Raw genomic sequence first — 27,158 nt, 5'->3', positions numbered from 1 at the left:
CCTCACACATCTTGCCCTCTAGACCCTTCACCATCTTCATAGCCCTCCTTTGGACACTCTCTAATAGTTTTATGTCCTTCTTATACTTTGGCGCCCAAATCTGCACACAGTACTCGAGGCAAGCCCACACCAGCGCAGGGCAGAGCAGGACAATCCCTCCCCTTGACCAGCTAACAGTGCTGTGCCTGATGCACCCCAGGGTACAGATAGCACCAGGGCACACTGCTGTTTCATGTTCCACTTGACGTCAACCAGAAACCCCAGATCCCTTTCTGTGGGGCTGCTCTCCAGCCTCTTATCCCGAGTCTGTACATATAGCCAGGGCTGCCTTTTCCAAGGAGCAGAATGTGGCACTTGCTGTTGCTAAATGTCATTCGAATGGTGATTGCCCAGCCCTCTAGTCTGTCAAGATCTCTCTGCAAGGCTTCTTGAGGAGTTGACTCCTCAAGGGATTCAACAGCTTCTAGTTTAGTCATCCATAAACTTACTTAGTATACTGTCAAGTCCTGCATACAGATCATTTATGAAAACATTGAAGAGAACTGGCCCTAAAAAGGAGCCCAGCTGAATCCCACTAGTGACTGGCCACCAGCCTGATGTTACCCCATTTGCTAGAACATTTGGAGCCCAGCATATCAGCCAATTGTTCACCCATCACACTATGTACTTGTCTAGCTGTATGCTGGACATTTTGTCCAGAAGGATACCATGAGAAACAGTATCAAAAGCTTTGCTGAAATCCAAAATGATTACATCAGCTGGCTTCCCTTGGTCAGCTAGGTGGGTGACCTTGTCATAAAAGGAAATTAAGTTCCTTAAACAGGACTTTCCCCTCATGAACCCGTGTTGGCTGTGACCATTGACTGCATTGTCCTTCAGGTGTTTTTCAATACCTCCCAAGTAAAAATACCTCCCAGTACAAATGACTGGGACCTCTCTAGATTCCCAAGACCATTGAAAAATAGTTTAGAGATGTCTCACGATGACATCAGCCAGCTCTCTGAGTACCCTGGGATGAATCCCATCAAGCCCCAGAGACTATATGCATCCAGATGGAGTAGCAAATCCCGAACAAGTTTGGGGTTGGCTGGGAGTTTATTGTTCCTGCAGTCACAGTCCTCCAACTCGTGGCTCCAGGGGTCCCACCAGGGTGGTGCCCATCATCAGTATTAAAGACAGAAGCAAAGAAAGCATTAAGCATCTCTGCTTTGTCTGCATCCCTATTGGTGTGGTGACAAACCTCATCAAGTAGTGGACTGATGTTATCTCTGGTCCTCCTTTTGCTGTTAACATATTTAAAAAAACACTTTTTCTGTTGTCCCACAGAGTACTGGGCAGATTCAACTCTAACTGAGCTTTGGCCGCGTGAATTTTCTCCCTACGATGGTGAACACCATCTCTGTAGTCCTACCATGTCGCCTGACCATGCTTCCAGTGGCCGTACTCTTTCTTTTTCCGCCTAAGCTCTACAAGAAAATCCCTGTTCAGCCATGCCGACTTTCTGCCCCAGCTGCCTGACTTCTGACATTTCGGAATTGCCTGGTCCTGTGCTCTTAAGAGGTGGTGCTTAAAAAGCAACCGGTGCTGACAGACCCCAGTGTCTTCGAAAGCAGTTTTCCAAGAGACCTTACCAACTAGTTCCCTGAGCAGCCTGAAGTCTGCTCTACCTGTGTCCAGGGTTGCAGTTTTGGTGGCAGTTTTCCTCCTACCACCAAAGATTTTTAAATCGACTACTTCATGGTCAGTCACTAAGGCCAAGACATATTGATCAGCTGGGTCTGCCTCTTCCTTTCAATTTTGTTCCCTGCTACTGGAAGCACAGACGAAAACAGTATCTGTGTGCCTGATCCTTTACCCAATTGTCCCAAAGCCCCAGAGTTCCTTTTGATTGCTCTTGGACTTCTCTTTGATACTTAATTGCTGCCAATATGAAAAAAAAACAAGCTTTGTAGCATTCTTCCATAGAAAGAAGTCATTGCTTTGCTGTTCTGTATTTTTAATTTAGTTTTCTGTGGGCTTTATCTCTCTTCAGGCTTGATTCATCTTTTTGAATGTAATTTATTACTCTCTACTTGTGTGTCACCATACAGTTGAAGTTTAAGCAGTGATCTGGAAATAGTGCTCCTGGCTCAATTTCATGTAGTTTCTCCATCCTTAAGTGAGTATAGTTCCTTTAGGCTCCCTATTATCAACTTAGTCTGATGGTGCAAGCTTTGTTTTATAGCATTTGAAAGACGGAGTCATTTGTGTTAATTTGATCTTCGTTCATTGTTTTTAAGCTTGAACACACCAGGTTGAGAACTTCCAGAGATTTTACCTGCCACTTCACTGGAAACTATAGCCTGAAGACAATTTAGCATTTAAATATAACTGTGAAGATTAGGGTTTCACAACTTCTTTTCAAAGTTCAATTAAGGATAGGACGAAATTAAAAATTTAAGTAGCCTCCAGGATGAGGTTTGAAAGACAACACACATTGACACAATTGTATTTCACAGAGACAGAACTCAGGACCTGACCTACACCGGCAACACAGTAGCTTATATATTTCTAAAAATGGGCGCTTTGAGCAAAGAAAGGATTCTCATGCCAGTTCCAACACTAGTGGCTGCACTTGATGCAATTATTTGCTTCAGAAGAGATTCTGCCCTTCCAGCAGGCTCTACTGCTCTGCAAAACAACATCTTGTTTTACTCTATGCTGAAGAATATCCTCTTTCTCCACAAGTTTTTGAGGGAAGACCTCACTGGCATTGAAGGTAGCTAATTTTTAAGCTTCTTGGACAACCGTGAATGTAGAAAGTGATCTCAGAAGTACCTGTGAAACTCTGGAAGGATATTTTGCTGAAAGATCACTGGACATTTCCTTGGCCTCTTGCTTTTACTTCCCAGTGTTCTATATAATGGACATCTAAATAGGTAAATAAATACAAAATTCCAAAAGAAAGCATAGAAGTTTACAGCCTGCTAAGATCTGTATCCCCTCTACATCAGATTTGTAGAAGTGCCTGTGCCCAAAACCTTGTGTTAATCACTACATATCAATGGGCATATCTAGCAGTAAACCTGTTTATGTCTCAGTCAGGTAGAACATGCTCAAGCCACACCTTAAAATATGAGCAGCAGATCAAACATTTACACGATACCAGACTGGAATGTTATTGTACTCAGGGCAGGCATGAAATAGCCTCTTGCTTTGTTCCTGCACTGCACCCCTGAATTCTAATAAAGACAGATATTCTGAGCACCCACATCTGTGGTTATCTAGGGGGTGAGGCAGTCATCGGACTACACTGCTTGTAGAAAATTTCCTATCCTGGTAGCTCAGAGGAGCCTTGCAATGAGCTGCGGAAGGGGCTTCTGACCAGCACGTGAAGGAAAAAGCTCTCTCCATATCCCATGAAAGATTTGGGTCTAGCAGGAGGCCTGCACCTCAAGAAAAGATGCTTTCCTCTTATCCATACTGACAGCAGCAGAGTGAGCAATTCCACCTTTTGGAGCTGAGAAGAGAAAAATACAACAGGTAAGAGAAATTGGCTATGCATACCTCTTGGGGAGGGGGTGAAATATGCTAAGGGATGACTGTATATGCATATTGTAATTCCTCCAAAAGCCTTGTTTGTTAGCTTTCACACTTCTCCTCTGTGCTTGTTCTGGTTTCCCTTGACTCCAGTAGATCAGTCAAAACCATGGAAATTTAAAAATTTGTGTTTTCTCCCCTCTGTGTGAATCCTGTGTGCACACAGTGACATTGCCACAAGGTCACTTCCAGGAGGAAGGAGAAAGAAACCACTGCCAAGTATTGTTCAAGTTCTTGCCTCCAGCGAACGTTAAAGAAGGTGGCTCTTAGACTGTTGTCAGTCCTTTTAAAAGTCTCCACAGATCCACCACTTCTCTGGTCCACATACATCAGATTCATTAAGATAGCTTGCAAGGAAAGGGGAAGGGCAAAGAGTTTTTCCAGCCTCTGTATAAAGTCACTCTGATACCAGCTGACATCCAGCTTTTCCAGCACATTATGGTTAGTATCACGTCTGCAAGGCTTTTTACAGGATGGACAATTCCAACTTTTAAAAGGATAAATCACGAGAAGGTGCTGCGAGAGCATAAGGACTAGGAGTTCTGGAAGATTTGTGGTCGCACGTGGAGTATTGCTCACAGTGACAAATCCACACAGCATCTTTGAACTTGGACATGCCTTAATGCCAGAAATTGGTTTTACCAAAAGACTTGACATCCAAGAGGAAAGAGGTTTGAGAGGAGCATATTGAGATCCAAGGAAAGGTCACCACCTAACACCAGCTGCCATTCCCCCTGTGGGGGTCATGATGTGTCTCTCAGGTTTTCCATTCCGCATCCTGTGCCAGTATGTGGGCTAGAACAGATCAGTAAACTGCAGAAGCACAGATCTTTTTCTCCTATGTAAGGCTGCAAGGCAATTAAAATAAGATGTATACTGATTTTATGTTCAGGATTACAGTGTTCTAAAGCCAATTTTTTACTAGAAAAAAAAATGCAGTTTTAGTATTTGCAGAGGAGAAGCAATTTTAGCGAAGGAAAAAAAAAAAAGGCAAGCAGCAGGAACTTCAGAAACAGCTTGTAGAGCTGAACCCATACTACTCACTTACAAACGAGCCCAGTTCTTTCAAGCAGTCCTTCAGCAACATGAATGTCCTCTTCCTCTTCCAGACTTTCAAGCCCCACTTCAAGTCACTCGGCATACTGCTGCTTAGACAGAACCAAGCACAGGAACAGACGAAGCTAAGGCTTTCAGGCTTTTAATACATTAGAAGGTTTTTGTTCAGGAGAATCTTTGAACAGCGTACGTTCCAGCATCTTAACCTTGAATTTAAAGCTGCAAAGACTGGGGGCATGTACTGAAAGATTTCTGCTGGTGTGCATAGAGAATCCCAGGTTATTTTCCTTCTGAATGGAACAAAAGAAAGTTTGGCTGTCTTTTTGGCGGCTTTCCAGGAATCCGCTGGAGGGATCACAGTGGTCCCACGTCATGCTGTGAAAGGGCTCCAGCTCCTCATTGTCCTCAGTGAAAGCCCGGCAGAGGACGGTCTCCGTGGGGCTCAGTTCAGGACTGGCAAGCCTGCAGGAGCTTGTGTCAGCTTGTGCAGCGCAGACACGGCTCGAGGTCTCAGTCACGGGGTTGCGTCTCTAATTGACCAGCAATAATCATGTCAGTGCATTACAGGTCGTGCCCCATTCGCGGCAGACTGGGTGGCTGGTGGTTTCTGTAACAGTGCGGGGTTTCCAGCAGAGTCAGCCAGGAGCTCTCCAGTACCCTGCCAACGCAGCCGCTTTTGGCAGCAGAATTAAAGGCACAAGACCTTTTCCTTGGCAGTAAAATTACTAACTCTGAGCTTTCACTTGCAAAGCTCAGCTTACTGAACTGAACCGGGTGCTGCAGCTTTTTCCATCAAGCCACGCTGTGAAACGCAGTTTCTTTCACGTGGTTTGTGAGAAGGCACGGGAATTTTCTGCTCTTCACTACAGCAATTAGTTTCATCTAACATGGCGTGTAGCAGAGGAAAGAGCTCATGTTTCTCAGTCCAGTTCATGGTGAGGGTTAGGTTCTTCTCATCAACAAATAGTTTTCCAAACCATTTAGGTGTCTTTGTCCAGGAGAGGTAAGCAAGTCGTGGATAAAGCACTATCAGTTTAATAACCAAGAGATGGCCATTATTAAATGTATTTATGTTCTTGATTGTTACTCCATTTCCACTCTCAATTATCTATAGAAAAATTATTGTTTATATTTTAGCAGCCACCAGATGAAATAGCTAACTAATATAAGCAGGTTATAGAGTACTAGTTTAGCAGCTGCTTTCTGATAGTGATTAAATGCATTGAGGAATGGGAAAGGCAGCTATTTTTCATTTCCTTGAACAGCCTCCTCTTTCCCATCACAGTGATGGAGTCTGTCATCTTTACTTTCTGCTTCCTCGTTATTGGCATAACACCGCATCGTTTGCGTTAAATGTATTTATAGATCAAAGTCAGGAGTCAAACACATTAACAGTTTGTTTTATTTTCTGCTGTGGAATTTAAGAGTTGCCCTTTAAAAGTAGTTCATGTAAATCTAGCCTCATCCATGCTATTACTCTTGAGTGTTCACTGGTGTGACATAGTTTCTAGTGGAGAAACAAGTTTTGTAAAACAAACAAAACAAAACAAAAAAGAGTCAATCCCAGAGATGGAAGAGTTTAGGAAGAGCTTAACACAAACATTACAGCAGCATCCAGCTCTTCTACATTCTGCACATGACTGATGATAATGCATAAAACATGCCAGTGAGCATTTATCTCGTTCTCTGTTGAATCAAGAGCAAAGGTCCTGTTTCATTACAGACGATGTTACATAAATCTGTGTTGTCTAAACTCTCAGCTCCCCCTTCTAAAGAGGAATCGGGTCCCTGATTCAGTTCACTGCACCACAGCAAACAGCTGGGCCAAAATAAAAGAAGAGGATGGGGAGAACAATAATTTAATAGTTTTACCATGGGGTGCTTTGTTCAGTGAAAATTTAGCCTTACTTGAAGATAATGCTAATGTCTGTTTAGCAGGGAGAGGGTACTTTTATCACCTGGTTCTGAAAGTGAAGGGGAGAAATGTTTCATACATGGAGCTCCAAGACCAGAGTTATTTTCCAGTTTTAATGAAGAAACCCCATTTTGTACAAGTGGGGAGAGTCTGTACTAAGACTTACCCCCCAGTGATCCTACCTTTAATGCTCCCTTGTAGCCCTGCAGTACCCTGAAGAACATTGACACCTGAATTTCAGTGCCGACCCAAGCCAGCATTGAGATGCCAGCTTTGCCAGTGCTGGGAGTGTTTCAAGCCCAGGTCAGAGGTTTGATTTACCCGGAACATGTGCGCCCTGCCTCTTGTGGATCAGCAAGTTTGCAGGCCTCAGAGATTTTCTGACGCTCTCCTCTTGTGTTTGCTAGCAACTCTTCATAAAGGTACTCTTTGTAAGTGACATGAGCTACACTTTCCTTCTTCTAGGACTGCCCATCTTCAGATAACTTGCGTGCACGTTCAACCATGACAACTCCTACTGTAGCCTGGTGAGAACCTCCGCAAGTTTCTGCTATGGATTTTTCACACTTTCTCTGCTGAAGTACCAGGTGAGCAGTGTAGATTATTCATTTCTAACACATTATCTTGCACCCCATCTGTGTTATTGTAAGGACTTCAAAGCTACTTCAGCCATAGAGTGCCTTAAATATATCGTGAGGCAAAGCCCAAAAGCAGAAGAGCTCCTTTTTTTTTAATCTAGCTAAACAAGAATTGAGAAAACATTGGCTTTGAGAGTACAGTTACGCAAAACCTTCTGTATTATGGTTTGGTTCCACTAACAAATAAGCTAGTGAAAGGACTCAAAGAAGCATTATGATTTATCTTTGCAGTACCTTTTCAGTGTTGTACCTTCCTCTTCCTCAAACACAAAAATTACACAGGACTTTTTTCTTGTGCATTGCATTTCATGGGCAACTTTGACTTAAAGCAAAATTGGCTTCACACCCATTCTCTTTGTGTATTAGGAGTACCTGCTCAACACCACTGAGCTAAGCTTTGAATCTAGACCAGATGGTTAAGGAGACCTTCTAGCTAGCTTACCTGAGTTATCAAGTGCTAGCATCTTAATTCCTCTGTCCTTGCAGCCAGGGAAAATCGTAAGTCAGGAAGAACAAGTATCTGGCAGTCAGAAATGTTAGACCTTAGAGGAACATTCAAGAAACACTTTCCAAGGCTATTTAAAGCTATGTGTGTAAACAACAGCTTGTGCAGATCATTTATCAACTCAGGCGGGGAACATAAGACAATAGGTGTCCTGAGGAACAATACTTTGAGGCAGTCAGCTCTAAAGGTTTAATGCAATTAGATGCTCTAGCCAGGTTACCTTTCAAAGAATTCAACTCCTCTTATTACAGTGACTTCTATTTCAAAAGTCTCCAATTTTCCTTCCTATATAAAAGAAGGTCTTTATAATATGACAATATGTGTAGTAATTTTCCTCAAAATATAGGAAAGGATACATTCCAGTAGAGATCATTATTGCTGTTAGAAATGTCTTTTGTAACTGAGAAATGAGATGTAACAAGCTACCAAAAGGTGAGGTTCTTCAGCTAGGAGAAGGAGAGCAGCAGACATGTTTTATGGGTGAGACGGAACTGTCTAGTTGGTTGACTCAGAAATAAGCATTTTTTTTTTCAGACAGACAGCCCTAGTATCTTAGAGGAATGTCACAGAAGGGCATCAGGTGCTCAGTGGAACAGCTAAGAGTCTCATTATCAGAGTCCTTCAGATATAATGACATTATAAGATTTTTCTAGGTGATGTTTCAGGTTGAGGGTCCAGGTCACTGACTTTTAAATCCACATCGAAAATCAGAACTAGGTGTAAATCAGTATTATAAACCTCATACTAAAGAGGGATAACCAGAACAACCGTCAACACAGAGTCAAAGTAGCTCAGATGCTAGCCTCAGAGTTAGACTATTTGCAGTACTTGACAGGTACGGAAAACAAAAGAAAAAAACCAACCAAACAAACAAACAAGCAAAAAAACACAGCAAAATCAAGAACCACTGTGGGATGCCATAGCTAGCACAAGGAAGGGACTACACCTTTAGAGGCTAACAGCAGTGGTACCCAGAGCCATGCAGCTAATCTGGCACCAGCAGTCTGAGTTCCTGGGAAAGTGTGAGAGAAGACAGAGAGGAGTGGAGCTCAGCTTTGGCCAGCAACACTCCATTTATAGCATGCTGAGTTTTCAAATTAGCAAACTGAACGTGCTTGTGCCTTTTGAAAAGTTTATTAGAGGAGGGGAGAATGTGCTCTTACAAGAAAAATAATGGAAAACCATGGTGTTCAGGCACCTTGGTGTGTAGGATTTTTCTCTAGTCATTCAAGATGTTGAAGTTTTAGGACAAGCCTAACAGAAAAGTGTAGCTGTGCATTAAAAGAGTCCAGGTACATGAAACAAAGGCAAGAATCCTTCCAGTAATAAGCACAAGGCAGCTGTGCTCTCATAAGAAGCCAAAACAAAGTGCTAGAGACTGGTTTAACAAAGATCAAGACAAATAGCTGCTGATCAACTAGAAAAAGAGACTAGATTTGGGCAGGCCATGTCACAGTTGGGGTACACCAGTTTTATTTACACTTCTACATGGAATTATTTCTCTAGCCTTTGTTAGTCAAGCTGTTTATTTGACTCTTGGTTTTCTCATTGGCCCAAAGAAAGCTCAGGTGATGTGTTAACTGCTAGTCCCACAGTCTGCGCTGGACGAGGCACAGCTTTCCTTACTCTCCAGGCTGTTTCTGTCAGCGTTGTTGGCCCGTTTCTCCTTCTAGCAGTTGTCCTTTGGTCACTGTTGTCACTTCCACAGCCCAAATCCTGTTCTAAGTACGCCCAAAACACTCATATAATGTCCCTACTGGCTAGCATTAATGCCAGTTCTTCCAGCATCCGCATCTCCCACAGTCACTTGATGCATTTTGTGCTTAGTCACTCAAGTTCCTTTACTCAGCCTGTATTTTAACTAGCAGCAAACCTAACACTGAACTGTTGCTAACAAAACAACAAAGGAAATCACGCCAGTAACTTAAATCACAGTTACCCGTTTATGTGTGTGTGTGTACCGTGCATGTATGCACAGGCTGGGTGCATTCGTTCCGTGGTCTGTCGCCTGGGAGGCTCGGCAGCCTTTAATTGCCTGGCGTGCACGGAGAGCGTGCGCTCACACTGCAAACACTGCCCACATCATTGGTTCACTTCACACTTAATTTCTCCCTGCGAAGCATTCGGAGATTTCACAGTCTGCATATCCTCCTTTTAAGACACCACAGACCTCTTCTGCAGACCTTTGAGGGACTAATGAGCAAGATGTCTCGTTTAATAATTAGCTGCTTATCAGCCATACTCTACAGCTCCCAACTAGTTCAGCTGCTCAGCTGCAGTAATTAGACAGCCCACGTTTCAGTCTTTCAGAGCACTGCCATAGACAGAAAGTTTCACTGTTCCCGAGACACAGAAACGATGGGACTTTCTGGCAATTTTAGACATAGCTTGAATGACTAATAGAGATACCCTGCTTTCTGTATTATTCATTGCAGCCTTACAGCTCCCCATTCTAGATTTTGTCTCATGCACTTGGCCGTCAATATGTGCCATCACCAGTACCCCAGCGTCCAGATGTTATCTGAAAGCTTCTTTATTTGCATCATTCAGACAGTCAAAAAACATGTATTCATGCTCTCTCTGATTCAGAGTGCAAGTAAAGTGGGTAGTGTGATTTTTCAGTCACCAGGACTAATGGCCACCACAGGGTGCTCTGACCCATGGTGTAGACAGCCGTGGTCTGTATCAGTCAGTTCACGTACCACTGCATCCCAGACAGAAGTGGGCTAACCCTATAAGACAGGGTAACTTCTTTTAATTATTATTTTTTATTTTTTTTTTTCTCCCTGAAACAAACACTAAGAGCAAGGCATTATTTAGGTATGTGATGATTATATGATACTCTTCCCAGTAGAAAAGAACAAAAAAATCTACTGCTGCTGTATTAGGACTTGAACTGTTTGTACAAGGGGAGTTGAAGCACTTCATCATCTGACAGGCAAGACGCAGCGTTGCCTCTCATGCTGCCTCATGCACAGACATATGCACGCAACCAGCACGTCTGGTAGCTGGACCAGGCTTACAACCTTACCAGCAGCCAAACCTCAGACCTCTCATGGTTTCTTCATCACTGGCTTCCATCTCCTGGTTCCTCAGTAGCCAACTTTCAGACCCTCTGTTCCTCTTCAGTATCTGGCCCAGGCTCGCAGCCACTTGGTCACTTGGCGCCTGTGCCTCTCATCCTGTTTTTTGGCTAGTCTATCTTGATATTTGCTACTGAGTACGCACTGACATACGTACCCACACAATATGCACTCCAGTCTCTCCAGTTGCTGGCGCACAGCCCCTGTGATCAGAGGTCCAAGAAGACCTCCGTACACACACATGCACATAGGGAAAGTTAGAAAAGGAGTTTAATGAGAAGACAGGGCAGGCTGCACTCATCAGGTGCAGGGTTTGGCCAGGCATGACCAACCCCTGTTTACATGTGATCAGCCTCATTTTTCCCTTTATCTCTCTATTTTCCCACTCCTTTTATTCTCCAGAACAACTTGATCTCTTGTTTCTTCCCCTAAGCATGCCATGGTAAGCCTTGCACAATCCCGAGATGCTCTTCCCTACATCCTGAGGAGTCCCATAGCTCCTAGGCAGCACCCACCCTCAATCTGCAAGATGCTCCAGAAAGCCTCTCCCATTTACTCACAGGTTACAGGTCTCACTCCTGGTCCATGAGGATCCACTGTGTGTGCTGAGATGTGCCTTCAGCCAGCTAACCCAACAGCATTCCCCAGCTCCAGCTATTTCATGGTGCAGCTGCAAGGGCTCCAGTTAGAGTATTTTAGTGGTGCAGTTTCAAAAGACTTTTATGTTTACCACACATGTAAATGGTTTTATAAAATCAGTTTAGAGAGTTTATGGGGTGTTTCAGGCTGTTGTAGAACTTTAAGATGTAAACAGGAGTTTTATCTTGGGCTCTGTGCAGTTTATGCATTTGATTAGACAACTGTGAAAGCAAAGTTTGGATGCTTTTCATCTGGATTGTAAGAGGAAAAGTGAACAGCCAGCATTAGTTGTACAGAAGGAGCTTCCACAATTCTGTGGGGTAAGGTTTTATAGGCAGTTAGGTTAGAAATAGTGCCAGAGCATGCCAAACATCTGTTCAAAGTACTTCATGTGAATTAAGCTGTTCCGCAACAAACCAGTGAAAAACCATTTCTCTTTGCTTCTTGGTTTGGTAGAGTGATGGATTTTCATTCAGATTTTTTTGTTTGTTTTTGTTTTGTTTTCTGGGGTTGTTTTTGAGCGTAAGGAAAAGAAGGCTGCACAGATTACTCTTTTAAAGATTCTCTTAAACAAGATGCATACAGAATTCATGGTATTACACTTTATGTCACCTGCAGTAAAGGGAAAGACCAGCTTGTTTTCATTCCTCAGCTCACTCTCAAGGTGTTCTACAGTGTTTCCAGATGAACAGGTAGCATGAGATAGAAAGCTTTAGTAGATAGCCCAGCCTATGGGGCTTCCTCGGTGGTGTCCAGAGGGTCAGTGCTCCCTGCAAAGGATTTTGGAGACCCTTGTGTGTCCCCTTACTGCTTTTTTCCATCTCTGAAGCCCCTTGCTCCTCACCCTGCCCGTTATTTCCTCCTCCTGAGGTTGCACCAGGACGTCCTGGAGGTGGCAGTGTCCTATATGGAGGTGGAGACCAGCTCTCCCCATTACTGGCTGTCACAAAGTACAGTCTGTGGAACCTCTTAGTGGAGAAAGATTTCACATGCATAAGCATAAACTGCTGCTAGAACTGTTGGTAATGTAGAACATCTGGAGTGCTCTGGAGATCTGTAGATCCCTGATAGAAAATCCTAGGTGCTCTGGTTAAGAATTTTATTTCATTTAAAAATTGGAAGAAAAATATCTGCAAAAATAGGTTGATACACAATGCTGCTGTCACAAATTCACATCCAAAGAGGACGGATGGAAAGTTTCTCCTTACGTTCTTAATGTATTTTTAATGACTTTCAGCCTTCTGTCTTCTCTTTATTCATCAACACAACAGAGGCCAGTTCCAAACCTGTCCTACCTCACTTCCCTCTAAGTAACAGTTCAAAAATTGTGCAATAATCCACCTGAACAGACAAGAGGATCCACTTTATAGGAGAAGCATGGGTTGGGTCATCTTGTATAATTAATTACAGAAAATTATCAGATCCTCCCAGTGAACCCTCATTCTCACACTGAACTGCCTCAGGCCGTTTTTACTCCTCCAAATGACCAGGCATGAATGGATACAGAGATAATGAGCGTTTTTCATTGAAATTGCATAGAATAACCACCATGTAAATCTCATAACAAATGCCACAGGTGTTCAAAGCTTGTCTGCGTGACTCCATACATGAGTATTCAGGGCAGAGCCACCAGTCCTCACAGTCCTAGTGCTAATGCTTCACTACAAGACAGATTTTCTGGACTCTCTTCAGGAAGGAAGGATTCAGTGGGAACCTCCTCAGGTGCTACATGTTCTAACCTCTTCCCTAGCATTTGTAAATGAGAGATTAATGGATAATTTTTAAGGCTTATCACTCCTGATTATTTTTCCCTGAATCATTCCAACCACGCTCATGTAATGCAATGAACTGACATGACTTTATTTTTCAGCATCACCTACTTGAAGTTCTGTTTACCCATGGCTGTGAATCTCACACTTCCAGTACTCCTTCGCTCACATTCCTTGTCACTTCCCTCCATTTCTTCTGGGGTGTCCCTCTGCTCCAATGTTGTTCTGAAAGGCAGAATAAAATCCGCTTGTCCAGGGGACAGGTCAGGAAATGTGGCATCAATATACTTTTGAAAAGCTTGTCTTGTTGCTTGTATTTCACTTTCCAGGCTGTCCTTCCACGCTGTCATCTTTTCCAGCTTTTGCATGAGAGTCTTTACCTGATCTTCTGCTGCTTTCAGCGTAGCCATCACTTTTTCCAGCTCATCAAGATGTAGGATCTCTGCTTCTTTGAGGTGCTTTTCAATCTCAATCTGATTCTCTTTTTGTTTGATACTCAGGGCAATATTCATCTCATTACATTTTTCTTTGTTTAATTGATCTATTCTCTTACGATATAGTGCCTCAGCTAACATGCTTTCTTCTTTGAGTTGCTCTAGGTGCTTTCTATTAAAAAAAAAAAAAAGGAAGAGAAACATGGTAAAGAACACCTGCTATTAAATATTATTAAAATGAAAACAACTTAAGTCTATTCCAAAAACCTTTCTTATTCAACTACAAATATACATGAAATCAGAACTTGTGTAACAAAACAGTGTAAAAGAATGACACTGGTAATATAGAGAAAGGTAGCGGGGTATCCAGCTGCAGAAGATTCTGTTTCTGTAAGTGTCTCCAGTGATATTTTAATCACGATTACTTCCAAATGAAAAATGTAACTTAAAGGCCTAGTATTTCATGCTTCATTCAGGTCTCTCTTTGAGCTGGCATTTAAGTTCACACTAATTTTCAAACAGAGATTTAGCAATTCTGCCCCCGAGGTAAAAATGCTGTTTGAAGTAAAATCTAAGAGCTGATTTCTAGACTACAGACTCGTCCATAACTTTGATTAGGTTGTACTGACAACATCTTTGTACGAGCAGGTCAGTAATAAAGGGCAGAATGTATAAGCCAAAATATTATGGGCGCTGTTCACCAGAGCTGGCGTTCTACTAACACGAGAAGTTAAAGAGGCTAGCTAAGTTTATGCAGAATGTGATTTATCCCTGTCAGGAAGGGCAGGTGTTAATAGTGAAAATGAAGGTACTATGTAGTGGTTCAAAATTTGAGTGTGACTATGTCCAGAAAAAGAAAAAAAAAGCATCTTAAAATGGAACACTCTGGAAGAACCGATCTTTTCACTACGAAACTATAGTTATTTTGTCATTTGTGCTCTCAAAAATGAAATGCATTCATTTTTGTGTATTGGGGTGTATTACTATTATGAAATCAAAACCGTTTGATTCACATAACTTTTTCTATATTTGTATATTCTGCTCCACCCTGCAGATCTCCTTATAAACACTTTTTTCTCTCCAGTTTTGCATAGATGTCATGAATGGCACAACAGGCCCATGACTGATTTCCAATGACTGCAAATCAGCCATAAAAAACAAAACTTTTGGGTCCTCAATTTGATTTAGGATACTTGCATTTAGGAACAAAGTATGTTTTACTTGTACATGGAGTCAGTGAGGCAGAGGGAGCCTAGGACTCTTGCTAGTCACTTGATATTTCCAAATAGTTTTTTTCTAAGGAGTCTATTGATCTTTTCCTAGAAGACCTACTACACTGATGGAATTTTTGTTGTTTCCTTTAGCACATCTACCAGCCGGGTCAGGGGAAACACTAAGAGCACCTGTGCTGCCTGGCTGCTTCGTTCAGTGCCGCCTCCCGCTCCTGCTTCCTGGCTTCTGCCACCGCTTGAATCTTCTCCTGTGCGCATTCCATCAGGGCACACCGAAGCCTGTGCGCCATGCGCTGCTCTGCAGCTTCAGCCTCCCTCCTCTGCTGCTCCTCCATGTACTGCTGCATCTCTACCTTCGCCTTCCTCACCGCTTCCTTGAGCAAAGTGAAAAGTAGATGTGAGCAACAGGATTGTTCAGTCGTCTTCAAGCAAAGCTCAGCAGAACAGCCTTCAGGAAAACATTACAGGGCACTTGCAGTGACTTGTTGCAGGGTCTTAGCTTAAGAGTGGCCAGAGCTTAGTCAGCAGCTCAGGACTGTGGTGTAACAGAGGTAACTGATACCATCTCCTGGGAGTTTTGTGTGGGGGTATCCACAGTAACTAACACACTGCAATACGTGCACCCTGAATAAAATTTTGGAGCTATTTTTAAATTGTTTTTAAATATTCAGGTATCTTTATGACTGCCTGTTGTCAGTTCCAGAAGTGAAAACTGCCATTTCAGTACCATGCTTTCTACAAAACTTCCCCATTGCATGCCCTCTGCTTCCATGCAGCCCCCGCTCACCACATCAGTCCCATTGGATATCTGCGTAACACCTTGCTTGGCATTACTAAGTGCTTCTCTGCATCTTTGATCTCCAGCAAACAGGACACTAACGCTCTTGCTCTGTCCTTCAGAGCATCATTCCACATCATCCATGCTTTCTGCTTAAGGCACTAAAAGGCACTGATGTATTTTCTTCAGAAGCTCACATGGCTGGTGACATGGTTTAGTGAGATGGAGAAGGATTCCAGCCTTTGGTATGCCTGCCAGCAAGACACTGCTTGGGTTGGTAAATAGAGGGGCGACAACACTGTTAGGTGGTCTGGAAGGACATACATACATGGGGAATCTCAGACTACTCAGCCTATTTCAGTGTGCCTCTGTTGCCGTGATAGGCCGTGCCAAACCCACAAGTGACCTTGCCTACGCATAAAAATGCTTCCGTCACACTTTGAGACACGTTGTTGGCTATTTGCTTAGGTGGATGCTGAGTAAATTTTCTGCCATCGCCTCTGCGAGCTACAAGCAGTTAGCTCACAGCTAAAATGAACTGCAAGAAAGACAAACCACCAACTCTGAAACACCTTGTCATTACTTCAGTTATGTCTGGTTTTTCTTTTGTTTCAGATGTAGAATTCTGCCTCTGCTCTGCACTTGAGGTAATATTTTTTTTCCGTACAAATAGTACATGTTCAAACCCTGAGCACTCAGGTCTACAAAGATATGTAATAGGCTTATGGCAAGTAACTGAACGGTTAAACACGAGGAACCGAGCCTCTGCCGACTATTGTTGGCAGATGCTGTGACAGCAAAAGACAGAGCTGCCTTGGAAAGCAGCTCCATAAAAAGAACTCTGCCAGAAACTTAAGACCACTGTAAACCTCGCTGCTTTTTCTCTTGAAATGCCAAGCACACTGCTTTGACTGTCTGCAGCATAAACAGCTAGCTGTTTAGAAACTTGCATACGATAAAATTCCGAAGGAAAACGCTCCAGCGAGCGATTCCCTGGGGGCACCTCATCCGCTGGCGGGATGGCAGGTGCTGAGCAGTGCCTGGCCGAGAAGCACGCGGATGCTGTGTGTGTCTTTGAGTCTTCTCTCAGATGTCCAAAGAGCCATATAAAGCATGTGCTAAGCGTATATAGAAATACAAAGCTGCACTTGGTGTGCTTAATTTAGAAATATACATATGCTGGCAGTTTTTCTTCTCCTCCACACTGTTTAGGCTCCAAGTTCAGTAAATCAGATAAATATCTAGCTTTATGGGCACAAAGCTTCAGAACAGAGTTAAAGTTAAGCCTGTATTTAACTGCCCTTAAAACATGCACCCCATCAGCTTAAGCAGCTAGGGCCTCATGGGGAATTTCCAACAAGGCCCATAAACTTCATTCAATAAAAAAAAAAGTGGAACATGCTGAAAGTGAACTAAAAATCCAGCTAGCTCAAGCTCACATCCCATCTGGCACAAAGGAAACCCAGTCATCTTTCAGGCCAACCACTTCACCTGACGTTGGAGTTCAAATGAATGAAGGTCTTGGTTATGGCAAGCATAAGAAATACATATATTTTAACATGGAATGACATTCCTGGTTGTCCAAAAAATGATTTTGTCATGCTGGCTATTTCCGAGGTAATAAAAGCAAACCGGTTCATACCCTTATTTCCTTTCCAAGTTTTTGTTTAAGGTCTTGTACAAATGTACTGTGGTTAGCGGCTGCCTCTTTGAGAGCTTTATCCACTGCATCTTCTTTGTGCATTTCAGCCTTCAAAAGAAGTTATTATGTAAGTAAGTATAGCTGTTCGTGCTCTATTAATGTCCTATTAAGATAAAGCAGAGGTTATGTAATCAATAGTTCTGTATTTTCTCTTTAAAAAATCAGGGCAAGTTAAATTTAAAACCAGACAGCAAAACGCATTTTGGCCCCTCTGGCAGTTTAATCGGAGCATCACATTTAACATTTTAACATCTTGTTAAAAATGTGCTCAATAGCAATAGCATTGAGCTGCCACAGTATTACCACCATTCGTATATATATAACACAAAGGGCAGTTTCCGAATCTTACACGGCACCGTGGGGAACAGCGTTACCAACCATTAACTTTTGTGCTCTTTAAAGGCCATTTTCTGGCCAGATGTAAAATTTGGTGTTGATTCAAAGTAGGCTTTGTTGGGATCGGAAACTGGGGAAATATGTGCACAGAGAAATCTGTGAGCAAAGGATGAGCAGAAATTAACGACAGCTCTGTAGGGGTGACCTCAGAGATCTTTATTAACCGTCTTTATGCTAGAGCAATTATTCCAAAGAATAGTTGTCATTTAAGCGACAACAGTGCAATTTAATTTACCTGAGACCAAAGTTCAGCCTTCATTTTTTCTACGTGCTCTTGTATCTCTGCTTCCTTCCTTTCATGCTGCTCTTGTTGAATGCTCGCTCCAATCTCTGTACAACCCACAGAAACTAATCATGCTCAGTGAACAAATGAATGCTGAAAACTCTGCCCTGGCCCCTTTGGTCCCACAGATAAACATTAAAAGGCTAAAACACACGCAGTTCCGTTTCACACATATTTAAGTAGAGGTAAAAAACATATTATTGCTTATGCAGTTCCATAAATGTAATTATAGAAGTTAGGTTTTAACAAAGGCCTTACTCACAGAGTTAGGATAGGAAACATGAAAAGACGTAGGCCCTTGGCACAGGACTTCAGAATAATTCAATCTTTTTTCTGAAGGTGCTAATTTGAACCCCTCAAAGCTGAGGAAGGTGCTCAGGTGTCTTCATGCCACCGTTGGGGCACATGACAAATACTCCAAGGTGGGCATTTTTTAGGTGTTTGGAACAGGGCATGCAAATACAAAACTCCCCCTCCGTCTTTGGGGCTGCTGTGCTCATCCAAGACAAGACCCAAGAAAGGCCCAGGCCAGTGCTGTGGGAACACAGCGAATCCCTTCTGGAAAGGGGAGCGGAGCAGCATGGAAGCGTGCCAAGCTGCTTCACAGGGTCCAAGACACGGATTGCTTCCTTTAGCAACATGGTCGGAGTCTAAGTAAAATACCAGCACCACCATCTCTTCCTGTGGACACGCTATGCAAGAAACTAGGTAGCTCTCCTAACTCATTTCAAAGAATGATCTTCAGCACCAGTCGTTGCCCACAAGAGGAGAAGCTGCTGCAGGGGGAAGTGGATAAAGTCGACTTTCTGCAACCCCAAACTCCCTCCCCAAAAGTGGGATTTCAGATCCTCCCCTCCTACTCAGTGCCTGGCCTGAGCACTGCTTTGGATCCCATTCTCCATGCTTGGCGGGGCTAAGAGTCACATATTCTTACCCTGCGTTATTAGGAGAATGAAGAAGGGCCAGAGCCACAATGAGACCAAGCTCTCAAACAGCCACTGGAGGGCTGAGTCGTGACGTCAGTCTTCTTCCCTACTCCACTTCTTGGGTGGACACAGTCCTTTTGTGGAGCTCACACGAAGTACACGCAAAATGGTAGCCGGATGGGACAAAGGGGCCAAGTGACTGAAATCAGCAAACTGAACAAGTCCAACAACGCGGAAATCATAACGAGCATGCTGGGCCCTGGCTGCATCGCTTTGCCCCAGTCCATTACGTCAAGCAGTAGCGAGAAAATAACTTAAGAAGACTTTCTGTGGCCTTCTGGACGTGTTTTACATTGTGTATGTCAACACAGGGCTGAGGCCTTGTCTCCTGAGGCATGTCCAGCATTCACCCAGTCCCTGGGGCTCTCAGTACATGGATCGATGTTTTCTTGGCATTGTTTAAAGTACAAACCAAGCATACTCCTCTTGCACCACATGTTAATTAAAACGCACAATATAATTCCTTCGAAACTTTATACCAGGGACCAGAAACCTCTATGATAATTAGGTAATTATGATAATTTTTTAAGTTGTGCTCATGTTTAAGTTGTGCAATGTGTAACATCGAACACAGAGATTTAGGACGATAGCTATGCTAAAACTAGCAGGATGAAAGATATTTTTGGTCATTATTCCATTGATACCAATGGGAAACTCTTTGTTGACGTAAATACAGTTGGAACCCGGCCTCTTTATAGGCTCAAGCTATGGTCAGCAGCCAGAATCAGGTACAAGAAGTTAGGATTCAGGATAAAATATCCCAGCTGTGTCCTGTTGAAGGATGAGAGGATGATCTTTGCAAATGCCAGATAGGCATAGCTCTTTCCCAGGTACGCAAGCTTTGGAAAACATCTGCTAAGTCTTACAGCGAATTCTGTTCTGCACTTCATTATGCACAAATCTGAGTGCGTTCATGCACCACATGACAGCTGACCCCGCCTCCCTCTGAACACGCAGCATTTATTTATACTCAGGTCAGTGCGGTTTCCTTATCAAGATTTGGGTGCCTTCATGACTCTCAAAAACACGTGGATACTGCCACACTTAGAGTTTTCCTAAATCTGAGCTCGCGAGGAAAGGAATTCAGAAAGAAACTCACCCAGTATATCACGATGAGTGTAATACCGTGTCCTGAAGGGCTTACACTCCCGGATCCGATCAAAAGTAGCATTAGAAGGCGGTGGTGGTATTATTTTTGAACATACAGCGCAACAAACAAAGGATTCCAGATCTGGACTTCTGATCATTGTGGTGTTCTAGGATTTTTCTGTAATACACTCACTAAAACGCCAGGACTCTGTTCCAGAGAGATCTCTTGCTTGCAGGCGAAAAGCTTCTTGTTGCTACAGACAACATACAAGCCAGGGAAGGGAGACAAATCACCGGCTGCTATTTTACATTATCTGAAGCGTTTGCCTCCAGATTCAGACTCGCACATGCTGAGAGCTCGGTGACACGCGGGTGATGTAGGCAGATGATGAGGGAGGCTTGTATGAGGTGACCCCTTTCAGCCCCGAGACGTAGCAACTGTTACCAGGCGGGACTCGGTGCTCACAAAGCTCCCGCACTGCTCGCGGCTTGGCAGCAGCGCAGCTGGCTCGGGCTTTGTAGCACATTTTTTTTGTTGTCGAATTTCCACGATTCCTATGCAACCCGTGTACTCGAAGGAGGTTTTAGGAGCAGAAGAATAGCCATTGCTTCAGATGTTTTAATCACAGCGTGTTGTTGCCCTTACCGGTAAAGATGTGAAAGCACAGATGATGAGGGACTGCCAAAAAGCTGAAAAAGCCTCTGCCCAGGAAATCATTTTCTTGCAGTTCCTGTCAGGCCAGCTATCATCCCTTCTAAATATTTACTGCTATACTGAAAACTAAATTCAGGGGAACAGGGCAAAAGGGGCTGTATCGGTGCTGTTTACTTATCCTCCAGATGCATAAAGGGAACTGTCCTTTTAAAGTGAACAAATTTTGTTACTGGTGTAGTTTTGTTTAGTGTATTTTTTTTTTTTGCTTAAATCCCAATTCACACATAGTTTTTATGTGTATAGATAGCATTAAGAGAGTCACCTGTACAATACCTAACACGAATAAATACAGAGAAGATACTTAAAAATATGAGCACGTCTCAATATTCATCCCTCCTTCAGTCTGGCCACCTTGATCCTCATGCCTTCCTCTTTCCCTTCCCTTTCTTCCCCCAACAACTTCCATGTCATTTCATGAAACAGAAGTCGGAATTTAAGAACCCAAATCCCACATTTTTCCCAAATATGAAAATGAGACAGACTGGGCTTTCTCACCATGAATCATCTGCAGGTAGGAGGATCAATGTGTTTTAAAAGCTTATAGAAAAACCTGTTAAAATGCTTTTTGTAGCATTGTTTTTGGAACGATTTAGTTAAATTCATGCAAATATACAAGACTCGTGAATTTTAATGATCTGAAGGGAGCTAAAATCCTGTGTAACCCTTCTTATAAGGTTAATTGTAATGATCCATCACATCCTACCCCCAAAACATATTCTACAGGCTATGCAGAGCATCCAGTGGTTCTGAGTATTTAATCAATTTACCAGGAAATTCTTTCACCCATCAAAAGGCAAGTAGTCTGCTTACCTGCAAGTTTTTGGATGTGCCCCAGAACCTTGCTTTTGTGAGCCTTCTAGGCTCACAGACGGGCTTTTAAAGGCTGTAAAATGCTTTTGTATAGCTTCATCAAAGGCAGAGCTCACTTCCCTTCCTGTGAAGGAAGCAGCTAAACCAAGGCCAAGCTGAACTTTGGATACCGGTAATTATAAAACATGGACAGGAAGAAAAACAGAGAGGCTCAAAACAAAGGAGTTAGATGGAGATAGAGAAATCCCATAGAGCTACTGCTGTCCCTCAAGGCAGTCGGTCACCTTTTTGTTATCTTCAATTAAAAAAAACCACACTTTCCAAACAAACAAACAAAACGAAACAAAACACAAGCAGCTCCCAGAATAGGAAAACAGATGCCCTTCATGTCTTCTTTCTTCTTTGGCCTGACAGAAGCCACCTTGGCCAGAAGGGTTCGACAAGGAGGCTCTCTAGTTCTTGGGTGCCCATGATGACAGTGTAAATATGAGTTGCTGAATGGTAAAAAAGCAACCAGAACAGTAGTAAGGGTCTGAGGTGGAAAGGGCCCGGCCTGGCACACAGCCTCCACCACGTGCTCTACTGATGAAGTGTCTGACACACCAAAGTCGCTGGAGAAGCAGAGGAGAAGGCCTCAGCACTGCAGCAGGAAAGTACCCACCCGTACAGTTTGCTCAAGGTGAAGGGAAGCAGGAAAGCTCATGCTGGGCCTCCTCACATGCTAAGGAAACGCCACTACTACTACCTGCCCTGCAGCCATGCTCACAGAGGCACCATTTGATAAAGATCTTTATCAGATCTTTCTTGCTTTAAAATTACTTTAGCTGCAACACTGCAATCATCAACTTTCAGCAGATCAAGAGACCAATTTTTGCTTTTCACACAATGCACTATGTACTCCTGCTTAAAAAATAAAAGACAAAGCCCCGCTTTCACTTAAAGGAAAGAGAGAAATGACTTGAACCATTATATGAATTTATGAGGCATGTAGCAGTCTAGACTGCACATCCAAGTTAATCGTGTCTCTTCTAGCATACTGTGGAGATCGCAGATGACAATTCTTAAAACCAGTTTTATGTTTGTATATATCATAATTACAATTTATTCATATGGCACAGTATTTTATAATGGCACCTAAACTGGATTAAATGGCAACAGAGATATTTAAGCATTATTTTAGTGGGCAGATGAAAAAACAGTAGTTGCCTCAAAAAGTTCTGTAAATGACTTGCTTATTTCCTTCCTTACGTCGTCAGTCCCACTTGGAAGTTTTCCTCCTCATGTATCTGGACCCCTCACTGTCAACTGCTTCATAGAGGTCCTTTTTGTTCTCTGCTGTTGCATGCAAGTACCCAAGGTAGGCCACGCAGAGGGTAATTGCTACGAGTCCAAATGCCATCACAGGTTTGTTCTGACAAAAAAAAAAAAAGAATTAGCATGCATTTTTAATCAAAACGTTTTTCATTCACCACAAACATTACGTTCTTCAATCTTAGTGTACAAAACGAAGAGTAAACTATTGTGATATCTGCAACAATGACCACTGACTACTTCAGACCTGACCTTCAGACTACTCCAAATGGCTCTGACCAGCAGCAAGAGAGACATGATTTTATGGTAGCACGAGGAATTCCCTCTGAAAAAGAGGGCTCTCCATTTCTGGAGGCAGAACGTCCCACTGCCCAGCGCACAGGTCCCAAGTGCTGCTTGAGCATGGATGAACTGGCCACAGCCAATTTCTAAAGGTAACTACTACAAACTTCTACCAGAATTTATCTGGATATACTACCGGGACAATGCACCCTGCTCCTGCCAAGTAACCTTGATTACATTTCTCTAGAACAGATCACTTATCATCGCCAAATCTATTTTTATTATGTGCACAAAATTTCATAAGTCTTTCTGATTTCACTGGGTTCTGCAAATGTAAATAAAGGCAGAGTATCACCAACTTAATTATAAAAGCAAATACTCTAACAAATTAAGAGTATGGCTGATAAACTTAAATCACATCATTATCCCTTATGAAAGCCTTTTTAAAGTACCCTGCCATGTCACCAACCTTCACCACAACTTTTAAAATATTCTGCACCAGGAATAACAGGTAAATATTGCCTCATTCTGTTAACTTTTTGGTGTTTTTTTCTGAATGCCTTGTGAGCGTTACGAGTCTATTGGTGCCAGAGCTAACGATGCTAGTAGATTTTCTAACAGCACAGAACCAGGTGACTCAGTCCAACAAAATGTGGAATAACTTATGCTACCTCCTATCAACTAAGATGAAGCTGACTGTTTTACCGACAATTAAATTAACTCATTTAATAAATGAAAGAAAAACTGCATATACAAACATAGACAGAAACAGAGTTCTATAAAGGATATAAGAAAGCTCACTAGAATTTTTGGATTCCTGAAACTTTAGGCATATTAAAAACAGAGATAAAAAGAAAAATCCGAAATAATGAAAAGCTACTAAAAAGCCTCTCCTTTCATATCAAAAAGTTTGCATTTTCTAATTTCTTCCTTTTCAAATATTAAAGATGACTCCTGTTACTTAACCTGTCAAATCACGAGTAATTACAAATTACTTTCTTCCTGAAGTAACTCAACTAGGTACAAAATAATCAGACAATGTAACAGTGAAATAAAAGCTGGAATAAACAATGCAAATTCTGGGCTCTTAACAATCAGAGTGGAAGAAAAGCAAAAATATTTTTAGTTATGTTACTGGGTGGTTTGCATAACAAGAGAGTTATATAATGCACACAGAATTGCGATTATTATTTTAAAGCAAACGCGTCTCTCTAAGCATATTTAGTTTCTCTCGGAATAAGCCTCTTACAGGTTTAATGAAAAGCTCGGGGTTCACAGCTCTGAACAACATAGTTGTCTGTACACCCCTCAGTCCTGGATTTCTCCCCTTGGGTTTTTCATTCTCATTCAGAGGTTTGCTGGAAGACATTGTAATTGGTGTTGAATATTTCCTAAAAACAGAATGAAGAATAGATGTCATTTGCATTTTAGAAATAATAACAAAAATACACTGAGCATGACTGCACACTCTGCTTAGCTTGTCTCCTTCCAACATGAATTTTAATTTGTGTATATAATACTGACTGCTTCTGGTGTTATAGGTCTAAGATTCCCTGCTTAAGCACACTGATTTTCAATCTTGTCAGATTTGCACATTCTAAAATGCACTTCTGGAAGCGTGTACTTTTAAATACTAAATGTATGCGTAGGCTTGTTTTTGTTTTTTACTTACCTTTGGCTAATGTGTTAGCTACCTGCAGACCTAGCAGCAGCCTACAAAACACAGTCTGAAAGAACCTTTACTGAACATTGCCACAAGAAACAGTGTCAGGGCAGATTCTTTTATTTTTATTTTTAAACCTCATGGGTGACAGGACAGCCTGCGTGGGGCCACCCCAGCGAGGCAGCCACCGAGCCAAGCCCCGGGTTTCATTTTCACGCACAAGGGCACGTCAGGCGCGAGCGGCCATCCGAGCAAACGTGTCCACGGCCAAACCCTCGGCCAGGGCAGCCCGGAGGGCGGTGAGGGAAAATTCCCCTCAGGGTTAGGGAGTCACAACGCCACGCCTGCGGCGCGGCTCAGCCCCACTCCCCTCACAGGCGTCCCAAGGGCACCAAAAACCCTGAGGACGGCGAGGAAAAGGGCAGAAACCCCCTCCCTCAGAGGGGCTGTCGGCTGGGGCAGCCTTCCCCAGAAAAAAAAAAAAAAAAAACCTTTTGGAACCTAATGAGCGAGGCGCGGGCGCGACGCCCCTCAGCGCCTCCTCACACGGCGGCGGGCGATCGTTAACGGCCGCCGCGCGCCACCTCCCCCCGCCCTTCCCCCACCGCTCACCTCCCGCCGCCGACGGGGCCTGCCGGGGCGGGGGGAGCGGGGCGCGCATGCGCGCTCGCGCCCCCTGCTGGGCGGAGGCCGCCCCGCGTCCCCTGAGCGCTGGCGGGGGGTGGGGCACACAAAATGGCGGCCCCGGGCGGCCATAGGGCGCCGCCACTAACACCAAAACTAACCCCAAACCCTTCCAAAATTCCCCAGTGTGTCCATCAGGCACACGTGCCTCTGGAAGTGCAGTCAGTCTAAGCAGAAAAAATAATAAAAAAGTTTTGATTAAAGCTTCCCCTTTCTGTTATTTGGATCTGAAATGTAGATTTTGGGCATCTTGGTGGTGCGGTGGCACTTTGCTGCATTGTTTTGTTTTCTGCTGATTGCAGAATTAGTGAAATTAATGAATTTACCTAAAGCCCAAGGGAAATGAAGCACATGGGGGCACGTCTGCCTGCCGGTGCCTTCCTTTCCACATCCACCAGCGTCCAAGCCTCTGGGCAGTTTGAGTGACATTACAAAGAAAGGCGAAAATTTCAAACTTTGGGAAAAAATGTTATCTGGATGATAGAAAAGAACCCAAATTAGTCCTCCATTGTGAAAATAGGCAGGCAGAAATGCAGTGCGGTGCTTAATATTAGAGACTGAGCTGTGTCTGGACTCACCCACCCCAGCACACGTTTCCACCTCTGGAGGATGTGTGAGAGGACTTTGGTGGGGGACAGGGCACGAACACAAACGCAAAGGCATCCAGGCTCGCAGAAACACTTGCTCCATGTTTTCTTCTGCAATAAACAAACTGCATTCTTATTATTTTTTCTTCTGAAAGATGGCAGAGTAGGATGTCACAGGTTAACTTGTCTCCCTTCTGATGGAATATCTAAAGATTTTTTTTTTTTTTCTGTGTGTAAATATCACAAGGTGAAAAAAAAAAGGAAATAAGTTTTGGTATCAGGAGAGAATTGAGTGGTATATTTGTGTTTTCTGTCAACATTTAATTCACAACATACCATCTGCTAATCTCATAGCTATTGTTTTGGCAGCATATGCCACACAGCTGATTTTGTTTAGAATCCATTGAGTAGAAAAAAAGTCACTTCTGGGTGAAGATTATTGCTCTCATTTGTTTTGGTTCTTGTGTAATTTAAAGATGCTAATATCAAGTTTTAGCGTAACCCTTATTTTTTGGGGGGTATCTTGTTTTCTTGAGGGAAAGCGGAGTTTTTACAGTACTGCAGGAGACATTCTGCGTATATCTCCAAAGTAACCGACACGTTTTACATGGGGACACAAAACTTTTACATCACCATGCTGAGACATGTGCTCTCTATCAGCACATGCACCCCTTCGCAGCAGTTCATGCCATTAACTGACCCCATCCGCACAGATAAAACTCCTGCCTTAAAGTCAGCCTAGGCCATAATAACATTTTCCAGGTCGTGGTAGGATGGGTTTATGCCAGAAAGTGCAGCCACTTTGCCATGCAGACAGCAATAGAGATCATTAGGCTGCTGGTACTTCTCTGGCGCTTCCCATCTTTCCTATAAGGGACAGATAAGACCCAAAGACATCACTGATGGGGGAAAAAAGCACACACTGTACAAGGAACACCCCTTGCTGGAGGGAAAATGTTCTCCACAGGAAAAGTCGTGGGATAAGGCATTATGCATACAAAGAGAGGGGCTTAGAAACGGGT

At 43.1% G+C, this 27,158-nt stretch overlaps 2 protein-coding genes and 1 long non-coding RNA gene across 7 annotated transcripts; 1 reads left to right on the top strand and 2 right to left on the bottom strand.

Moving 5' to 3' along the window:
• Positions 1–773: 773 nt before the first annotated feature.
• LOC121067807 lies at positions 774–15,223 on the top strand. Of its 2 annotated transcripts, none has more exons than XR_005818459.1 (3): positions 774–3,522; positions 7,016–7,137; positions 14,983–15,223. It is a non-coding gene; the product is annotated as an uncharacterized LOC121067807 (long non-coding RNA). The 2 variants fall into 2 exon arrangements; XR_005818458.1 differs by having other exon boundaries at positions 6,752–7,137.
• Positions 13,255–22,530, bottom strand: C3H6orf163 (chromosome 3 C6orf163 homolog). The gene is made up of 5 exons (XM_040552662.1): positions 20,095–22,530; positions 17,962–18,056; positions 17,271–17,378; positions 15,022–15,224; positions 13,255–13,790 (listed from the first exon to the last, which is right to left on the bottom strand). The coding sequence occupies exons 1-5, from the start codon at positions 20,240–20,242 to the stop codon at positions 13,292–13,294; spliced, it is 1,053 nt and encodes a 350-aa protein (XP_040408596.1). The 5' UTR covers positions 20,243–22,530; the 3' UTR covers positions 13,255–13,291.
• Positions 22,531–22,680: 150 nt separating this feature from the next.
• SMIM8 (small integral membrane protein 8) lies at positions 22,681–25,580 on the bottom strand. Of its 4 annotated transcripts, none has more exons than XM_040552664.1 (3): positions 25,478–25,580; positions 24,452–24,593; positions 22,681–23,020 (listed from the first exon to the last, which is right to left on the bottom strand). In XM_040552664.1, exons 2-3 carry the CDS (start codon positions 24,569–24,571, stop codon positions 22,862–22,864), a joined length of 279 nt encoding a protein of 92 aa, XP_040408598.1. In that variant the 5' UTR covers positions 24,572–24,593; positions 25,478–25,580; the 3' UTR covers positions 22,681–22,861. The 4 variants fall into 4 exon arrangements, with proteins under 4 accessions (XP_040408598.1, XP_040408601.1, XP_040408600.1 ...); XM_040552667.1 differs by lacking the exon at positions 25,478–25,580 and adding an exon at positions 25,367–25,457; XM_040552666.1 differs by lacking the exon at positions 25,478–25,580 and adding an exon at positions 25,357–25,420.
• Positions 25,581–27,158: the final 1,578 nt, after the last annotated feature.

This window comes from Cygnus olor, chromosome 3, assembly GCF_009769625.2.
Source record: "Cygnus olor isolate bCygOlo1 chromosome 3, bCygOlo1.pri.v2, whole genome shotgun sequence".
In the NCBI taxonomy this organism is placed as follows: Eukaryota; Metazoa; Chordata; class Aves; order Anseriformes; family Anatidae; genus Cygnus; species Cygnus olor.
The sequence above is the reverse complement of the archived record's forward strand: the minus strand, read 5'-3'. Positions and strand labels throughout refer to the sequence as shown.